This window comes from Chlorocebus sabaeus, chromosome 16, assembly GCF_047675955.1.
Source record: "Chlorocebus sabaeus isolate Y175 chromosome 16, mChlSab1.0.hap1, whole genome shotgun sequence".
NCBI classification, from domain to species: domain Eukaryota; kingdom Metazoa; phylum Chordata; class Mammalia; order Primates; family Cercopithecidae; genus Chlorocebus; species Chlorocebus sabaeus.
In genome coordinates this window covers 69053616-69073211 of record NC_132919.1, presented here as the reverse complement: position 1 = coordinate 69073211, position 19596 = coordinate 69053616, and the positions used below count along the sequence as shown (strand labels likewise).

The 19596-nt window shown below is 54.5% G+C and overlaps 2 protein-coding genes across 3 annotated transcripts in view; one reads left to right on the top strand and one right to left on the bottom strand.

Moving 5' to 3' along the window:
- The first annotated feature begins 5 nt into the window (after positions 1 to 5).
- Positions 6 to 19533, top strand: CNTNAP1 (contactin associated protein 1). 2 transcript variants are annotated; one of them, XM_008012601.3, is made up of 25 exons: positions 7 to 367; positions 1964 to 2927; positions 3858 to 3959; positions 4073 to 4266; positions 5044 to 5191; positions 5282 to 5485; positions 6037 to 6221; positions 6990 to 7133; positions 7801 to 8062; positions 8539 to 8688; positions 8953 to 9124; positions 9597 to 9703; positions 10164 to 10283; positions 10813 to 11016; positions 11215 to 11371; positions 11462 to 11589; positions 11881 to 12066; positions 12579 to 12800; positions 13058 to 13297; positions 15039 to 15392; positions 15542 to 15669; positions 16809 to 16902; positions 17091 to 17336; positions 17441 to 17488; positions 18171 to 19533. In XM_008012601.3, the coding sequence occupies exons 2-25, from the start codon at positions 2861 to 2863 to the stop codon at positions 18455 to 18457; spliced, it is 4149 nt and encodes a 1382-aa protein (XP_008010792.2). In that variant the 5' UTR covers positions 7 to 367; positions 1964 to 2860; the 3' UTR covers positions 18458 to 19533. The 2 variants fall into 2 exon arrangements, with proteins under 2 accessions (XP_072861398.1, XP_008010792.2); XM_073005297.1 differs by lacking the exons at positions 17441 to 17488; positions 18171 to 19533 and having other exon boundaries at positions 6 to 367; positions 16809 to 16913; positions 17091 to 17330.
- The window catches only part of EZH1 (enhancer of zeste 1 polycomb repressive complex 2 subunit), a 48003-nt gene continuing 45313 nt past the window's right edge, over positions 16907 to 19596 (bottom strand). The window contains exon 21 of the mRNA XM_008012606.3: positions 16907 to 16989. Coding sequence (XP_008010797.1) covers positions 16962 to 16989 — 28 coding nt within the window. The 3' untranslated portion in view covers positions 16907 to 16961. The remainder of the gene's footprint in view (positions 16990 to 19596) is intronic.

The following is a 19596-nucleotide window of genomic DNA, read 5'->3' as shown; positions in this document are numbered from 1 at the left end:
CCGTCTGCGTGAGGCCCTCGGGGAAAATGAGACGACAGCGTCGTTGGCCTTCCCGCTGCCCGTCCCGGCTGAAGAGGAGCGCAGGCAGCGCCAGGAGCAGCGACAGCAGCCACACAATGACGGAGACCAAGTGTGCGCGGCCGGGAGTGGAGGGCCGCGGCCCTGCTGGGAGCGCTCGCGCTATGGCCACGTAGCGGTCGGCGCTGATACAGGCCAGGAAGAGGAAGCCGGCGTGGAAGGAGGCCGAGTAGAGGCCAGAGATGGTGCGGCAGGTGGCACTTCCCAGACTCCAGCCCTGAAGAGCCCCTGCTGCCGCGAAGGGCAGAGTCAGGGCCAGCAAGAGGTCGGCCAGGGCCAGCTGGAGCAGGTGGGCGGAGGTGGGCGAGCGCGCTGCGCGTCGGGCTGCTAGGTGGGTGGCCAGGACCAGGCCATTGCCGGCCAGACCCAGCGCAGCCACGGTCAGGGAGACACTGGGTTGGAAGGCCCGGCTGAAGGCCTGGACATCGGCCTTGAAGCAAAGCTCTGGCAGCGGCTCAGCCGAGTATGCCTCCTCTTCATCCCCAGAGTAATGGCCCCAGGAGACCTGGGAGGGTCAAATGAGAGGCGGGATCTTATGAGACACATCTGACCACACCACTCCCCTGCCCACACATGCCTTCCAAGCTGAGAGCTCCTGTGTGGTCAGATGTAACAGTACACGGAGAGACATAAGCTCTTCTCCAGACTCTTCCTAGCACACCTTCAGCAGGCCTAGGCTTCTCTTGCACTCCTCCTATCTCTGCTTCCAGCTTTCTGGTGACCTTGAGCAAGCCACTTGCTCTTTCTAGACCTCAGTTACCTAACATATAATGTTGAGATTATAAATCCTGACCAGCCCACCTCTCAAGATTTGCTGTGAAGATGGCAATACGGATGGTAATGGCTGGGGAGAACCTGTGTTCTCCAAAGACCATAATACAGAGTTTGTATTATTGTTATTATTTATTATTATTATTATTGGAGACAGAGCCTTGCTCTGTCGCCCAGGCTGGATTGCAGTGGCACAATCTCGGTTCACTGCAATCTCTGCCTCCCAGGTTCAAGCGATTCTCCTGCCTCAGCCTCCCGAGTAGGTGGGACTACAGACGCCCCACTACAGACGCCCACTACCACGCCCAGCTAGTTTTTGTATTTTTAGTAGAGATGGGGTTTCACCATGTTGGCCAGGCTGGTCTCGAACTCCTGGCCTCAGGTGATCCACCCACCTCGGCCTCCCAAAGTCCTGGGATTACAGGCCTGAGCTACCGGACCCAGCCCAGAGTTGTATTATTAATAAATCCTAGAGCTTCAGTTCCCTTTGCAGCGCCCTCTCCTGGAATAATGCCCATATGCAGGCTTTTCCTCAGACCTGAGCCCTGCACTCCAACCTCGGTCTGGGGTGGGTTTCTGTTTGTCTTCTTTCCCTTCCCTACCCACCTTCCCTCTACCACCAATACCAGCACACTGAACCACTCATGCCAAGAGGGTCTCCGGGGTTGGGACTCAGGTTTTCAGGGCCCAGGTGGGACCCTGGACCTCTAGGTTCAACCCGCCTTTCCCCTCAGCCCTAGTCCCCGTCCCACAACCCCAGCCTCACACCACCAGCCCATTTATCTGGAGGACCCCTAGTCTGAGATAGTGCCAAGAATCCCAAATAAGCCATAGGATGGCACAGGCCTATTGCCAGGTGGAGAATCCCATTCCTTCCCTGTTTCCTCCCTCTCTGTAACCCCTCCCTGCCCCCACTCCCACCTGCTCTGTGGCCTCCGTTCCCATCTCTGGCTACACAGGTTTCTGAGGTATAGCCACAGGGGGTAGAAGTTAAACTACTAGAGGGACAGGAAGGAAGAGGCGGGGAGAGGGGCCGAGAGGGAGGTGGGGATTAGGGTCTAGGGGGTCACTTTCCCATTCCACATCCTCCAAAAGACTTCACTCTCTTGTGCAGGATCTGAATTTTATGAAAAAAAAAAAAGAAAGAAGAAAGGAAGAAAGGAAGGAAGGAAGAAAGAAAGAAAGGAAGAAAGAAAGAAAAGGAAGGAAAGAAAAAAGAAAGAACGAAAGAAAGAAAAAAATAATTTACTGTCTTTACTCTGTCAGTGAAGAAAGAATGGACTTCGGAATATAATCATTTGCTGTATGATATTGACTCAGTTTCTTGACCTCTCTGAGCCTGAGGTTTTTCATCTGCAAAGGGGAGTAAGGCAAAAATCCTAAATTCATAGTGCCCAGCACCACTCCTAGAGCTTAATTTGCCTTCAGAAATGTTTACTTACCCTTCATTCCATTTCCAGGCACCCCGCCCCCGCCACCACCTCCCTTTTCTTGAAATTTTCAGGATGCTTCTGGCCCTAGGTTCCCTATCCTCACCCCTGTGGCCCTAGTCCCGGGCAGCCTCGGGTTACTTGGGGTTTTTTCGGTGGCTAGAGGCTCTCTACCCCCGCCCTTTCGCAGCAGGGCTGAGGCACGCGCTTGCGCGGGGTCCGGGAAACCGGCGCGTGCCAGGAGACAGAGGCTGGGGAAGGGGGGAGGTGAGAGGAGAGAGGGTGGAAAGGAGAAGAGAGAGCGGAGGACCAGGAACGACAGCGAGAGAGAGAGAGAGAGAGAGAGAGAGAGAGAGAGAGAGAGAGAGAGAGAGAGAGAGAGAGAGAGAGAGAAGAGAAGAGAGAAGAGAGAGGAGAGAGAGAGCGCTTGGGGGCGAAAGGAAAGAGGGAGGGAGGGGTCGGTAAGGAGGAGAGAGCCGTCTGCTTCAAAAGCCAGGAGAAGAGCTTGGAGCCCAAGCCAGAACTCGAGCCATAGCCGGAGCCGTTCACAGGGAGGCGGCTGCCGGGACCGTCAGCCCTGCATGATGCGTCTCCGGCTCTTCTGCATCCTGCTTGCCGCGGTCTCAGAAGCCGAGGGCTGGGGCTACTGTGAGTGTTGGGCTTGGAGGCAGGTGGGGTTGGGCCCAGGTGTCCAGAGCCTGCAGGGCGGCCCCGCACCGCATTGCGGCTGGGTGGTCGCGGGTCCTTCCCGGCCGGCGCGCGCCCGCTGGCTCTCATCTTTTCCTCTTTTCCTGCCTCTCCCCCGCGCTCCGCATTGCAGCTCTGAGGCTGCCGCGCGCGCCCGGGGGCTGGGGCTGGGCTCCGGGGCGAGGATGAAGTCAGCCGGGCAGGGATTTGGGGATGGGATCCAAGCAGGAGCTGGTGACTGGGTTTGAGGCTAGGGCTGGGGGATAAGTGTATACTGGTGACCGAGACTAGGATTAAGGTTTTTCCAGGGCTTGAGGCTGGACTTTGGAGCTGGCCAAGGAGTGGGGTTTGTGGCTAGGGCTGGGGTTTGTGGCTGGGGCTGGGTTTTGTGGCTGGGATCCAAGCAGGAGCTGGTGCCCCTGACTGGTGCTAAGGCTGGACATGGAGCTGGTGATGGTGCTAGAACTGGCTGAGGTTGGGTACAAGGCCTGTATTTGGGGATGGTGCAGGTTTTGGGGGCCGAGTGGGATTGAGGCTAGGGTTGGAGCTGGATTGGTGTCTTGGGCTGACTTAGGTTCTGGAAGATGCTGAGGTTTAGGATTGAGTTTGGGGAAGTACTAAACCAGGGCAGGTGTTGGGCTAGCTAGGGAGGGTCTGGCCTTGGGCCTATAGGTGTAGCCTAGGGGTTTCCCTAGAAGGAGAAGGCAGCCTCCTCTGAGCATGCAGCTGTTGCTGCAGCCAGGATTGAATAGATGGCTTTAAGGTAGAGCTGGGCGTGCCTCTGGGGGTGGTGGCTGGGGGCAGAGAAGGGAAGCTTGGGTGGCTAAGTGGGCCGGCCTTTGGAAGGGCCTGGGAGGTGCTAGCGCTAACATGTCGGTTTCCCTACCCTAGACGGCTGCGACGAGGAGCTGGTGGGTCCCCTCTATGCACGCTCCCTGGGCGCCTCCTCCTACTACAGTCTCCTTACGGCACCGCGATTCGCCAGGCTGCACGGTGAGCTCCGCGAAACATTAGCTGTGAACTGGCAGGGCACCGCGGCAGGGTGGGGGTCTCTGGAGGGCTTCGGGGAGAAGGATAGCCAGTTAAAGCTCCTGTCTCTTCTATAGGCATAAGCGGGTGGTCACCACGGATTGGGGATCCGAATCCCTGGCTCCAGATAGACTTAATGAAGAAGCACCGGATCCGGGCCGTGGCGACACAGGGCTCCTTTAATTCTTGGGACTGGGTCACACGTTACATGCTGCTCTATGGCGACCGAGTGGACAGCTGGACACCATTCTACCAGCGAGGGCACAACTCGGTACTCTGGGCGCCAAGGCGGTAACAGTTGGGGAGCTTCCTCTGCTCCAGGCTCTGGAGGGGCACCAGCCTCTGGGAAAATGGAGGGGGCGGTGGTGAGGGCATGGACGAGGAGCAGTGACTCCACTCCAGGGACTCTGTCCAGAGGGGCTGTCAACTTAGGACGTGCACGAAACACTTGGTTCACAGGGTTTAACACACTTTAGGGTAAAATCTGGGAGAGCTTCCTAAGGAGGTGACATTTGATTTCAGGTCTGAGGAAATAATAGGATGGTGGGAGAGGACACTTTATGGAAACTGACCAGGCAAAGCCGCCTAGCAGGGGAGACCAAAGAGTATTTACTTTCCAGAAGTCGAGATTGGCTGGGTGTGAAAGTTGTGAGCTGGAAGGCTATGGAGAAAGAAGCAGAGGGGGTCCGGGTGCAGTGGCTCCCGCCTGTAATCCTGGCATTTTGGGAGGCCAAGGCAGGTGGATCACTAGGTCAGGAGTTCAAGACCAGCCTGGCCAACATGGTGAAACCCTGTCTTTACGGGAAAAAAAAAAAAAAAAAAAAAAAAAAAAAAATTAGCCGGGCGTAGTGGTGGACGCCTGTAATCCTAGCTACTCGGGAGGCTGAGGCAGAGAATTGTTTGAACCCGGGAGGCAGAGGTTGCAGTGAGCTGAGATCGCACCACTGCACTCCAGCCTGGGCGACAGAGGGAGACTCTGTCTCAAAAAATAAAATAAAAAAAGAAGCAGAGGGTGGAACGTGGTTACTATTCTCTCCCACTTCCTCAGACCTTCTTTGGTAACGTGAACGAGTCTGCGGTGGTGCGCCATGACCTGCACTACCACTTCACCGCGCGCTACATCCGCATCGTGCCCCTGGCCTGGAACCCACGCGGCAAGATCGGCTTGAGGCTCGGCCTCTACGGCTGCCCATACAGTAAGCATGCAGAGAGCGCGGAGGGGGCCCGGGAGACGGACAGCCTCCCCAGTCCCCGGCCCACCTACGGTCCTTTGCTCCTTTGCGCAGAGTCTGACATACTCTATTTCGACGGCGACGATGCCATCTCATACCGCTTCCCACGAGGGGTCAGCCGAAGCCTGTGGGACGTGTTCGCCTTCAGCTTCAAGACCGAGGAGAAGGACGGGCTTCTGCTGCACGCCGAGGGCGCCCAGGGCGACTACGTGACGATCGAGCTGGAGGGGGCACACCTGCTGCTGCACATGAGCCTGGGTGAGCTCGGCGGCCGGGTGCGATGAGAGGTCAACCCCTGAAGCTCTCTCACCGCCCTCCTCGCGGCACCTCCTCCGCGCAGCCGCGCTCAGGCCTGGTCTTCCACTTCTCTAAGGCCTGGACCAAACTACGCCTTTCTTGTAGTATTTCGTGCTAGCAAAACACTGGAGTCGGAGTGAGAACTGGATTCCACTCTCAGCTCTACCACTACCCAGAGATGTGACCTCGGATGGGGCACTTCCGAGCCTCAGTTCCTTCCTTGTAAACACACACACACACACACACACACACACACACACACACAGTATCTCATGAGCTTTTCATAACACCCGCGCGATGAAATAGAAGCAGCTCATGTGTTCCCACTTTCACAGACAGGAAGCCAGGCTAAATGGCTTACCCTGTCACACACTCACCAATGGCTGTTGATCTATTAGCCCACTCTCCCTGGTTGCCCTGGGCTTTGTTACAGGCTGCTGCTCTGCCTAGGAGCTTGGACTCCATGGAGTTCTCCTGGCTTGAGGTCTTACTCTGTCCTGCCCCACCCTCAGGCAGCAGTCCCATCCAGCCAAGACCAGGTTACACCACCGTGAGCGCTGGCGGAGTCCTCAATGACCAGCACTGGCACTACGTGCGGGTGGACCGATTTGGCCGCGACGTAAATTTCACCCTGGACGGCTATGTGCAGCGCTTTATTCTCAATGGAGACTTCGAGAGGCTGAACCTGGACACTGAGGTGAGAGACTAGGGAGGTGCTATTTCATGGTAGGGGCAGGATGCTGGATGAGTGAGTGCAGGTCGGTCTCTCTCTCTCTCTCTCTCTTTCTCTCTCTCTCAGAGGTAAGACCTCGCATTCAGGCTGTGGGTGGTGGCTCATGCCTGTAATCCCAGCACTTTGGGAAGCTGAGGTGGGAGGATTGCTTGAGGCCAGGTGTTCAAGACCCACCAGGGCAACACAGTGACATCCTACCTCTATTTAAAAAAAAAAAAAGATTATTTTTTAAAGACCTCGTATTCCAATTCCGGAATATCCTAGCAGCCCTTGGCAAACTTGCCGCTCACCAGAAAAAGACCTGTTTTTTTTGTTTTTGTTTTTTTTTGTTGTTGTTTTTGTGGGTGTTGTTGCTGTTAGCATGCAGACTTCCAGGCACCATTTCAGAACTAATGAGGTGGGGTTTGGAAATCCAGATTTTGGGGACTAGGCAAGGTAGGAAAATTGTCCCTTGGATCCTCCCACAACTTTGTGGAGTTGTTAAAGACCCTGACCCCATCTGCAGATAAGAATCCCAGGCAGGCTGATTGACTTGCCCAAGGGCGTGCAGCAGATTTGTGTTGGAGTCAGAGCTTGAACTCGAGCCTTGAAAGGCCTAGCAAGCTTTAGTACCGACGCTGGGGAAATGTGTGTTTCAAATCTTTTACAAAGCCCCACCTGGCGTTTGGGGATGCGCGAGAAAGGCAGGCGCGCTCCTGTGCCTAAGAGGCCTCATTCCCACCTCTCCCGCAGATGTTCATCGGAGGACTGGTGGGCGCCGCGCGGAAGAACCTAGCCTATCGGCATAACTTCCGCGGCTGCATAGAAAACGTAATCTTCAATCGCGTCAACATCGCGGACCTGGCTGTGCGGCGCCATTCCCGGATCACCTTCGAGGCCAGTGGGCAGGGGGGTCTGGGAGGACAGGATACCAAAGCCTCGTGGAAAGCAAAGAGGTGGAGCGGGAAGAGATATTGAACATCAGATAAAAGCCGAGGATCCCTCAGTCCCCAGCCAAATGCTCAAGTTGGGAGGAGAGCGGGTCTCACTTGAGGTGCACGAGCCACGCAGGCCCCTCGTTAAGAAGCCATGGTCGGGTCCAATCACCTTGGTTCACAGATGGGAGCGTAAGGCGCTGAGACAGGGGGTGGCTTGACCAGGGGTCGTGCAGCTGCACAGTGACTGAGTAGGGACTTGAATCGATGGTTTCTTTGATATGCCCCCCTCACCCCTCTCCGACTCTGGAGCTTTGTCGGGAAGCTGGCAGGAGCCTGGTGTGTGGCCCGAAACTGCCTCTCGATACTGGAAGGAGAGAAGCGGTTGCCTAGCAGACAGTGGAGATCAGCGAGAGCAAGCGAGCAGAGTTCCGAGGGCCGACTGGGTTGGGGCCCCCTCCACAGATGGACGAGCTTGGAGGGATGGGGTCATGTCCTGGTTGGAGATCTCACCCCCGCCAACACCGAAGGAGGGCGGTGACCAGGGTCTTAGACCAGTGTGAAAACCGAATCCCAGCTGAGGCAGAGGCGGCTCACGGGTGTTGATGCGTCTTCACTTGTGCCCCTAGGGTAAGGTGGCGTTTCGTTGCCTGGACCCGGTACCGCACCCTATCAACTTCGGAGGCCCTCACAACTTCGTTCAAGTGCCGGGTTTCCCACGCCGCGGCCGTCTGGCAGTCTCATTTCGCTTCCGCACCTGGGACCTCACCGGGCTTCTCCTTTTCTCTCGTCTGGGGGACGGGCTGGGCCACGTGGAGCTGACACTCAGCGAAGGGCAGGTCAACGTGTCCATCGCGCAGAGCGGCCGAAAGAAGCTTCAGTTCGCTGCTGGTGAGGGCGTTTCGGGGGAGGCACAAGCAGAGAAAAGAAGGGTAGAGGAGCCCGAGAAAGTTGTAGGCCTGGACTGAGGCCTTTACATTCTGGTGAGGGGAGAGGGAGTGAAGGGCGCAGGGCGGGAGGCCCCAGGGTACTGGGAAAAGATGGGAGTGGCTGGAGGCAGTGAGGAGGCGGATCTGAGGGACTAAGGATTCTTGGAGAAGGGGGAAGCCTGGGAGTCCTGGTATTCTCCAGTTCCAGAGGGCCCCTGGAGATCGTTACTCATTTATAACTGTGCAGACTCTGTGGCAGTTGCTGGGTCATGGATAATGAAGAGGCATTCAGAGAGGTCTCCACTGGGTGTGAGAAGTGTAATCACAGGGGCACACAGGCTGCTCCTGGGACACAGTGGGGCTGCTTCCCCACTCAGGACATTCTTCTAGCCTAGTTGCTGCTTGCCTCCACCCACACTATCATCCATTCTTGTCCAGGGTACCGACTGAACGATGGCTTTTGGCACGAGGTGAATTTTGTGGCACAGGAAAACCATGCAGTCATCAGCATTGATGATGTGGAGGGGGCAGAGGTCAGGGTGTCATACCCACTGCTGATCCGGACAGGGACCTCATATTTCTTTGGGGGTAAGTGAGGGCCAACCTGACCAGATCTCTGTTTCTGGGTGGGAAGGCTCCATCTAAGTCCACCCAGATGGGGCCATATGGAGAATTTTGGAGGGAGCAAGCCCTCTTTCCTCTCTGGGGCCTTGGGGAGTGGAAGGTCATTGCCATCTACACTTTGGGTCTAGTCCCCTTTCTTCCTTTATGTCTGGCACCCCCTTGGCATCTCCCTGGGGGAGGGTCTTTGGGGTCTCCCCTGGAGAGGGTCTCACGGGGTGGTTGCTCCAGGTTGTCCCAAGCCAGCCAGTCGATGGGACTGCCACTCCAACCAGACGGCATTCCATGGCTGCATGGAGCTGCTCAAGGTGGATGGTCAGCTGGTCAACCTGACTCTGGTGGAGTTCCGGCGGCTTGGATTCTATGCTGAGGTCCTTTTTGATACATGTGGCATCACTGATAGGTACCCAGAAGCCCCTAACAAGAGGTGACCCCTCCAAAGCCCTCTTCCCTGGTCTCCCAGTAGGAATGGCCTTTCTCAATAGTCTCCCTTTTCCTTGTCTCTGCTCCTTAGTCCCCTGCTTGGGGATGATTCTTCTTTGATCTTTTACCTCAGATTTCCTCCCTTAAGGTGATACACGCTCAGGATGGAAATGACACATCTGTTTTTGGTCCTAGAGGGGTTTTTTGTGCGAGGGGGATGATGGGGGTAGAATAAGGCATGTTTTGCTGTTTTCAGGAAGGGAGAACAGTAGTACTTGAGCCCCTAGGACTGCCTAGTGCCCCTGCATCTGGGCTTACACCCGGATGGCTAGGCGGGGTGTGTCTCGCTGGGTTCTGGGGCTCCAAGGAGCTGGGAGTGAAGCTTGCAAGGATCAGACCCACTCTCCAGCTCCCAGTAAGGCTCTTTCCCTTGGTCCTGACCCCTTCCCTAGGTGCAGCCCTAACATGTGTGAGCATGATGGACGCTGCTACCAGTCTTGGGATGACTTCATCTGCTACTGCGAACTCACAGGCTATAAGGGAGAGACCTGCCACACACGTAAGCCAGATGCAGTATGGGGGAGAGTCAGGGACAAGGGAGGTCAGGAGAAGGTTGCTGGGGATCATGAGGCTGCTAGAGATGGTGAGGATGGCCCTTCCAGCCCTCTCTCTTTTTGTTTTTGGTTTTTTGAGACAGAGTCTCACTCTGTTGCCCAGGATGGAGTGCAGTGGTGCCATCTGGGCTCACTGAAACCTCTGCCTCCGAGGTTCAAGCGATTCTCCTACTTCAGCCTTCCAAGTAGCTGGGACTACAGGTGTACACCACCACGCCTAGCTAATTTTTGTATTTTTAGTAGAGATGGGGTTTCACCATGTTGGCCAGGCTGGTCCCGAACTCCTGACCTTAGGTGATCCATCACCTCGGCCTCCCAAAGTGCTGGGATTACAGACCTGAGCCACTGCACCCGGCCAGCCCTCTACCTCTCTAACTGCCTTTGTCTCACCTTACTATCTGCCAGCTTTGTATAAGGAATCCTGTGAGGCTTATCGGCTCAGTGGGAAAACTTCTGGAAACTTCACTATTGATCCTGATGGCAGTGGCCCCCTGAAGCCATTTGTAGTGTACTGTGATATCCGAGGTAAGTGTTTCTGATGGGTGGTGGATGAGGAGGGAACCGGGAAGGATAGAGTGGTGATGGTGGTGGTGGGGGCAGTTAGACTAAACAGGTGGGGTAAAGGAGGACAGAGGGTAAGGGGATACTGAGGAATTTGTAACCTAGCCTTAAAAGTAAATCCCACGCCAGGTGCAGTGGCTCACCCTGTACTCCCAGCACTTTGGGAAGCTGCTCAGGAGGCTGAGGCAGGAGAATCACTTGAACTTGGGAGGTGGAGGTTGCAGTGAGCTAAGATAGCACCATTGGACTTCATCCTGGGCAACAGAGTGAGACTCCGTCTCAAAAAAAAAAAAAAAAAAGTAAATTCCAGCTTCCTTACCCATTCCAGCTATCTCATTTCCAGCCTACAATGCAGAGTGCCCAGGGCAGAGGTGCAATGGAGCTGCTGGCCACGTTCAGTGGCTCTGAGTTGCAGCAGCGGTGGTGAAGGTGGGCAGGGAGATGGGTAGAGAATGCCCAACTCCAGCCAAAGCTCTGTCCCCTCGTCTCCCAGAGAACCGAGCGTGGACAGTTGTGCGGCATGACAGGCTGTGGACAACTCGAGTGACAGGTTCCAGCATGGAGCGGCCATTCCTGGGGGCTATCCAGTACTGGAATGCATCCTGGGAGGAAGTCAGTGCCCTTGCCAATGCTTCCCAGCATTGTGAACAATGGATCGAGTTCTCCTGCTACAATTCCCGGCTGCTCAACACTGCAGGTTAGGGCTGGGGTCAGGGAGGGAGGTGGCGGAACTGGAGGAGACACCAGTGGGGGCCTGGGAGAAGGAAGCCAGAGAGCTAGCTGGGGCTTTGGGTTGGAAGATTCAAGGAGGGGTCTGGGCTGGTTGGAAGGGTGAGAGGAGCCCAGAGGCTAACGGAGGGACAGGGCCTGGAAGCTGCCTGCACCTCTTCCCCAGGAGGCTACCCCTACAGCTTTTGGATTGGCCGAAATGAGGAGCAGCACTTCTACTGGGGAGGCTCCCAGCCTGGGATCCAGCGCTGTGCCTGTGGTCTGGACCGGAGCTGTGTGGACCCTGCCTTGTACTGCAACTGTGATGCCGACCAGCCCCAGTGGTGAGGGCGCAAAGAGACAGGGTTTTTAGGACTCTGGCGGGCGGGGGAGCTGAGTGGCTGGGTCTGAGCCATGGAAACCTGCCCCCACAGGAGAACTGACAAGGGACTGCTGACCTTTGTGGACCATCTGCCTGTCACTCAGGTGGTGATAGGGGATACGAACCGCTCCACTTCCGAGGCCCAGTTCTTCCTGAGGCCTTTGCGCTGTTATGGCGATCGTGAGTGGCAATCGCCTTTTGTGTGCCCTCCCAGAGCTGACTCTCCAGTTTCCAAAAGCTAGGCTGCATGAGTCACCGGGGGTCTCTAGCTGGGGTGCCCGACCCCCAGCTCCTGCTGTGATCTCATTGCCACTCTGCATCTGGCTGCTCTTTCATTCCACTCCTTAGTCTCTCCTCCATCACCTCAAACTCTCCCCCTTTGTCCGACCTTCCCTGCCCCCAACTCCAGGTTCTCTTCCTCTTCCACCCTCCCATCTCCCTGACAAGACCTTCCTCCATCTGCTTTTGTAGGAAATTCCTGGAACACCATTTCCTTCCACACTGGGGCTGCACTACGCTTCCCCCCAATCCGTGCCAACCACAGCCTGGATGTCTCCTTCTACTTCAGGACCTCTGCTCCCTCGGGAGTCTTCCTAGAGAATATGGGGGGCCCTTACTGCCAGTGGCGCCGACCTTATGTGCGGGTGGAACTCAACAGTGAGCAGGCAGACTGTGGGAGGGCCTCGGGGTAGATGAAAGTGCTGTCTGGGGAGACATGGGCAGGTGCAGGCTGCGGTTGGAGCCAACGGCAGATGCCCTTTTGACAGGCAGCATGGGAAGGGTTGAGATACCCTGGGTTCTAGCCCTCACTCGGTCTTGATGGCTGCTCAGGTGACCCTAGGCACTCACTTGGCCTCTCTTGGCCTTAAGTCCCTTCCTTGTACATAAGGAAGCTGGACCTTCGAGTCCCTCTCACCGCTGATTAGCCATGCTTCTAGCCTGGGAGGTGAGGCTGGGAAGCTGGCTTCAGGGATCTGTGATGTGGGGAGAGACGAAGGGTATGAGGTTTTAAGCAGTTGGTAAGTTTCATTGTAAGCTACAGACAAATTGGAGGGATATTCAAGAAGCTCCAAAGAGGTGAGGTAAAGAGGTTGTATTGGACAAGGAATCCATGAAGGATCTTGTAGGTCTGAGTCCTTTTCTCCCCCACCCTGCATGACACTGTCCAGCATCCCGGGATGTGGTCTTCGCCTTTGATGTGGGGAATGGGGATGAGAATCTCACAGTACACTCAGACGACTTTGAGTTCAACGATGATGAGTGGCACCTGGTCCGGGCTGAAATCAACGTGAAGCAGGCCCGGCTCCGAGTGGATCACCGGCCCTGGGTTCTGCGGCCTATGCCACTGCAGACCTACATCTGGATGGAGTATGACCAGCCCCTCTATGTGGGTGAGCAGCAACCCAGAGGCAAGTCTGAAGCCTCCTTTACCTTCCCACCCTCCAAGGCCGCTCGCCTTGTTTCCAGGAGCCTCTGTCTTAGGTGCCAGTCCTCTCTGCTTCAGAGCAAGCCAGGGTCTCACTTGTCCCTCCAGGCCTTTGTATCCTATTCTATTCTTCCAGCCCCCTTGGCTCCCTTTCCAACTACAATACTTACTCCTGTCTCTGGCTCTGCCTCCATTTCTTGACCTGTTGCCTACCCTTTCCAGGATCTGCAGAGCTTAAGAGACGCCCCTTTGTGGGTTGCTTGAGGGCCATGCGTCTGAATGGAGTGACTCTGAACCTGGAGGGCCGTGCCAATGCCTCTGAGGGAACCTCACCCAACTGTACAGGCCACTGTGCCCACCCCCGGCTCCCCTGTTTCCATGGAGGCCGCTGCGTGGAGCGCTATAGCTACTACACATGTGACTGTGACCTCACGGCTTTTGATGGGCCATACTGCAACCACGGTCAGTGCTGCTGGTTACGGGGCAACAGGAAGCCATAGGGTGTAATGGGATGTAGGGAGGGCAGGGAAGGAAATAGCATGTAAAGCCCACATCATGGAAAATTAGAGTTGTCCCTGGATTCCTGAGCTCTGAGTTTGGGGAGTCAGGCAGTTGAAGATGATGGGTGACTCCAAAGGCATGGACAAGGAAGGGATAGTACAGATAGCTGGTGCAAAAAGAGATCAAAATCACCAAGCATGCTTTGGGAGCCCAAGGTGGGAGAACTGCTTGAGGCTAGGAGTTCGAGACCAGCCTGGGCAACGTGGCAAGACCCTGTCTCTACAAAAAAAAATTCTTTTTTTTTCCTGAGATGGAATCTCACTCTGTTACCCAGGCTGGAGTGCAGTGGCGTGAACCCAGCTCACTGCAACCTCCACCTGGTTCAAGCGATTCCTTTGCTTTAGCCTCCCAAGTAGCTGGGACTACAGGTGTGCACCACTATGCATGGCTAAGTTTTGTATTTTTAGTAGAGATGGGCTTTCACCACATTGGCCAGGCTGGTCTCGAACTCTTGACCTTGTGATCCGCCTGCCTCAGCCTCCCAAAGTGCTGGGATTACAGGTGTGAGCCACCGCGCCCAGCCAAAAAAGAAATTTCTTAATTAGCTGGGCATGGTGGTGCACACTTAGGCCTAGCTACTCGGGAGGCTGAAGTGGGAGGATCACTTGCACCTAGGTCAAGGCTGCAGTGAGCTATGATCGTGCCACTGCACTCCAGCCTGGCGGACGCAGCAAGGACTGTGTCTACAAAAAAAAAAAAAAAAGCAAATTGCTTCCCCACCTTCCCACCATCACCATGGTAACACAGGCGAACTCTCTTGTAAATGTATTTGATAATTGCTGCATTCCTAAAACACGTCAATGACTTGGTTCTTGGTTAAGGTGAGCCTTGGCATTCCCCATAGCAAGATTCTACACACATAGCAAGACTGCATCCTCCCTAAGGCTGGCCTATAGGGAGGATGTATGGGCAGATGGGTTACTGGTGGGAGGAGTGTGGGGGACTAGGGAGATACAAGATTTAAGGACCAACAGATTTCTGGTGCTGGTTTGGAAGTGTGAGTAGTGGCACATATACTACATGGGGTCAGGATATCCCCATTCTGATCTTGGCTGTCCCCTTACTGTGTGTCTTTTTTATTTTTTTTTGGGAGACAGAGTCTCACTTTGTTACCCAGGCTGGCGTGCAGTGGCACGATCTTGGCTCACTGCAACCTCTGCCCCCTGGGTTCAAGCAATTCTCCTGCCTTGGCCTTCCTATAGTAGCAGGGATTACAGGCATGCACTACTACACCTAGCTAAGTTTTGTATTTTTAGTAGAGATGGGGTTTTGCCACATTGGTCAGGCTGTTCTCGAACTCCTGACCTCAGATGATCTGCCTGCCTCGGCCTCCCAAAGTGCTGGGATTACAGGCGTGAGCCACTGTGCCCGGTCTTACTGTGTATCTTTAAGCAAGTCACTCCTCATCTCTGAGCCTGTTTCCCCAGTTGTAAAATGCAGGGGTTAGATCAGATGATCTCAAGTTTCCCATGGCTGTAAGAGTCTGTTCTGTGACAGAGGGGCTCAAAGGAACCTAAAAGTAAATGGAGGGTTGTGAGGGTGGCAGAAACTGAAGTCTCAGGATGTGTGTATGGATGACATAAAACCTCTGAATTGGGGAGCGAGCAGTGTGGGGCCCTGACCTCCCTGCTTCTACCTGCAGATATTGGTGGTTTCTTTGAGCCGGGCACCTGGATGCGCTACAACCTACAGTCAGCGCTGCGCTCTGCAGCCAGGGAGTTCTCCCACATGCTGAGCCGGCCGGTGCCAGGCTATGAGCCTGGCTACATCCCGGGCTATGATACTCCGGGCTATGTGCCTGGCTACCATGGCCCCGGGTACCGCCTGCCTGACTACCCCCGGCCTGGTCGGCCTGTGCCCGGTTACCGTGGGCCTGTCTACAATGTTACGGGAGAGGAAGTCTCCTTCAGCTTCAGCACCAGCTCTGCCCCCGCTGTCCTGCTCTACGTCAGTTCCTTTGTTCGTGACTACATGGCTGTGCTCATCAAGGATGATGGTAAGCTCTCCGGGGCTCTCTCACCCCACTCCAGCTTCACCCAGGTGCCCCTAATTCTCCTATTGATTCACAAATACAAGGACTATGTGCTGTTAGAAGATAGGGGTCATGGGAGATGAGACCCTGAATTTCTTCTCTGCACCCCACAGGGACCCTTCAGCTACGCTATCAGCTGGGCACCAGCCCCTACGTGTACCAGCTAACCACCCGCCCGGTGACCGACGGCCAGCCCCACAGTGTCAACATCACCCGTGTTTACCGGAACCTCTTCATCCAGGTATGCAGAGAGGGAGGTGAGCCAGTTCAGATCATAACCTCATGATCTCGGTTGTGGCATCCAGGAAAACATCAAATACTCAACATTTGTAGATCACATTTGAATGTATAGAGGATTTTCATGTGTGTTACCTCATGTAACCCTCACAATAGCTCCAAGAGGACAACAGGCATTTTTTTTTTTTTTTTTTTTTGAGATGGAGTTTTGCTCTTGTTGCCCAGGCTGGAGTGTAATGGTGTGATCTCGGCTCACTGCAACCTCTGCCTCCCAGGTTCAAGCGATTCTCCTGCCCCAGCCTCCTGAGCAGCTGAGATTACAGGCATGTGCCACAATGCCCAGCTAATTTTGTATTTTTAGTAGAGACAGTGTTTCTCCATGTTGGTCAGGCTGGTTTGAAACACCCGACCTCAGATGATCCACCTGCCTCGGCCTCCCAAAGTGCTGAGATTATAGGCATGAGTCACCACGCCCAGCCAGACAGTAGGCATTCTTATTTAAGTGTTTTACAAATCAGTAAACAGCCTCAGAAAGTAAAGTGGTTTCAGCTACTCAGGAGGCTGAGGCAGGAAAATTGCTTGAACCTGGGAGGCGGAGGTTGCAGTGAGCTGAGATCATGCCACTGCACTCCAGGCCTAGGGGACAGAGCGAGACTCCATCTCAAAAAAAAAAAAAAAAGGAAAGTAAAGTAGTTTACCAAAAGTCAAACCGCTGGTAAGCTGCAAAGATGGGGCTCAAAACCAGGTTTTTAAAAAATATATAGGCCAGGTGCAGTGGCTCACACCTGTAATCCCAACACTTTGGGAGGCTGAAGTGGGAGGATTGCTTGAGGCCAGGAGTTTGAGACCAACCTGAGCAACACAGCAAGACATCGTCTTCACAAAAATATTTAATAAATAAAATAAAAAAATAAAAAAATAAATATATATATATATATACCAAAACCTACATCTAGGGCTAGGAGTTGCCCACTTCAGACTGAGCTAGGACTCACCGAGCTGGCACCGCCAGTTTGGACAGAATGAGAGATCTCCAGTATCTGCCCCCAAGTATATTCCCAGGGTCCACACAGCTCCAGTCCAGCCCACAGGCATCTGCTTGTGGTCCCCGCTCCCTCATCACCCTCCCACTCCCCACCTCAGGTGGACTACTTCCCACTGACAGAGCAGAAGTTCTCGCTGTTGGTGGACAGCCAGTTGGACTCACCCAAGGCCTTGTATCTAGGGCGTGTGATGGGTAAGCTGCAGGTGCGGACGCGTTTTAGGCAAGGAGCTGTGGGATATGTTCCTGGATCCTCAAGGAAACTGAAGGCCCTGGGAATGGCTGTGAGGGCGGTGGGAAAGATGAGTGGGAAACCTGTGGACAGTGAGAGTGGCAGGGCCTTTGGGTCCAAGTCCCTCTTTCTGGGCCTGCCTCTCCCTCAGAGACAGGAGTCATTGACCCGGAGATCCAGCGCTACAACACCCCAGGTTTCTCGGGCTGCCTGTCTGGTGTTCGATTCAACAATGTGGCTCCCCTCAAGACCCACTTCCGAACCCCTCGACCCATGACTGCTGAGCTAGCTGAAGCCCTTCGAGTTCAGGGAGAACTGTCCGAATCTAATTGCGGAGCTATGCCACGTCTTGTTTCAGAGGTGCCACCTGAGCTTGATCCCTGGTATCTGCCCCCAGGTACATTCCCAGGACACAGAGGATGGAAGGGAGGGATGCCAGGAAAGGGAAATGATTCTTAACATGGAGGAGGCATCTCCTAACTGGTGCTTTCTCCTCTCCAGACTTCCCGTACTACCATGATGAAGGATGGGTTGCCATACTTTTAGGCTGTGAGTAGCACTGATCACTAAGCTGACCTCCCAAGACTACCCTCTGACTGTCAGCATCCTTTCCCTGCCCCTGATCCCCAAGGCTGCAGGATGGCAAAGGCACTAGATGCATGATGGCACAAAGGATGATAAGACAGGCTATTCTGAAGGTGCCATATAACTGGGCAGAGATTTTTAAATGTTGAGGATGCTACAGATTTTTAAATAAAATATTAAAATGGGGCTATAGCTAAGGGATGGGAAAATGGGGATACAGTAACACCTAGAGAGATGAGAAATTGGGGTAACTACCAGGGATGTGGAAAAAGAATATTAGAGACAGAAGGTGGCAGGGGGTAAGCCAGGAATTCAAACCTGCCAGACACTTGAGATGAGCTTAGTGTGGTCAAACAGCTAGCTGAGTGTCATACATTATGCTTTTGGCCAAAAGTAAGTGTGTGTGTGTGTATGTGTGTGTGTGTATACAGGTGAAATCCCAAAGAGTGTGTGTGTGTGTGTGTATACAGGTGAGATCCCAAAGATCTGCCCTGAATTGTCCCTTTTCTTCCTTTCGGTTTTGTTGGCCTTTCTGCTGCTGGGGCCGGTGGGAATATTGGTGCATGCGTGCATGCGCGTGTGTGTGCGTCTGTGTGTATATAGGTGAAATCCCAAAGATCTGAATTGTCCCTTTTCTTCCTTTCAGTTTTGGTGGCCTTTCTGCTGCTGGGGCTGGTGGGAATGTTGGTGCTCTTCTATCTGCAAAATCATCGCTACAAGGGCTCCTACCATACCAACGAGCCCAAAGCTGCCCACGAGTACCATCCTGGCAGCAAACCTCCCCTACCCACTTCAGGCCCTGCCCAGGCGCCCACCCCTACACCAGCTCCCACCCAAGCTCCAGCCTCAGCCCCAGCCCCAGCCCCAGCCCCAGCCCCTGGCCCTCGGGATCAGAACCTACCCCAGATCCTGGAGGAGTCCAGGTCTGAATGAGTCAGAAGGGCTTCTGGGACCAATTCCAACTCCTCTGAAATTCCCCGAGTCCTGCCTCTCCCCCACCCTATCAGGGACATTTGGCTTCTCTTAGCTGGCTCTGCTCATCCAGAGGATACCCCCATGCCCCCGCCAAGTTTGGTGGGCAGAGCTATAGATGGGACCCAAGGGAGTGGCTGAGCCTCACTGCCTAAACCAATGCCCTGCTCATCCCTGTTTCCCCAGGCTCCTGGCTGTTTGCCCCAAAGGAGAAGTCTCGTGGGGTTGACATAGGTCCTTCCTGCCATCTCTGCCCCAGCTGCTGTCAGGGATTAACAACAGTGTAGGGGAGATTAACTGCCTCCCTTCCAATAGACACTATCAGCAGGGACAGATGTGTGGGAGTGCAGGGCTGCAGAGGGTATGGGGGGAGGAGGCTGCTAAACCCTATCCCCCAGCCTCCCCCCTGCCCTGAGGAAGATCTTCCATCTGCTTCCACTCAGCTGGGGGCTCGAGAGGGCTTGATGGCTGTCCCCTGCCCCCCTCCTTTGGTTTTTACACAGAGACCAAGAGGCCTCAGTTTAGCACCTTAGTACCTCCGCTGCTTCACTTGCTTTAGCCAAAGCCATAAAAAACCTGCAACGTAGAGAAAATAATGCAGATACCCTGATTAGCCAGCCCTCTACTCCTCCACCCTTTTCCAAGATATGCAATGGCCTTGGTGCCTGTCCAAAGGCTTCGCCCCCTCCAGTGCATGAGGAGCCCTCTTTCCTCCGCTCAGAGATGCTGCTTCATTTACCCAGGAGGTCATATTCTTTATATGTATTTTTTGTTGCAAAGTCTCTCTCTAGAGAAACTCTATATATTATTCGAATTTTTAAAGTATTTGTTTATATATAAAAGAAAAGCTCAATTGGCCGTGCTGTCCTGTGCTGTGCTGTGCCCACAGTCCGTAGTTTGCCTCTCCTGTGTTGGAAGTCTCATGAGTCCTGCTGGTCACTCCCCAGCCTGGTCCGGCCTCCACTCTGAAGCAGGGTTGAGCCTGCTGTGCTCTCAGACACGGAGCCGTTCCAATAAAGCAGAGTGGCAGAGCCCCAGTCTGTGTGTGGTAGCTGGCGTCGTGGTTAGGGGATAAGTGGGATGATTTTAAGGGAACTAAC

What these genes read in the sequence shown, in the direction of transcription:
- CNTNAP1 (XM_008012601.3), top strand. Translation starts at nt 2,861, where the DNA reads ATGATGCGTCTCCGGCTCTTCTGCATCCTGCTTGCCGCGGTCTCAGAA. An exon ending in ATTCCCGGATCACCTTCGAG is followed by an intron (nt 7,134 to 7,800) that starts GCCAGTGGGCAG and finishes TTGTGCCCCTAG; the next exon opens with GGTAAGGTGGCGTTTCGTTG. An exon ending in GATGCCGACCAGCCCCAGTG is followed by an intron (nt 11,372 to 11,461) that starts GTGAGGGCGCAA and finishes CTGCCCCCACAG; the next exon opens with GAGAACTGACAAGGGACTGC.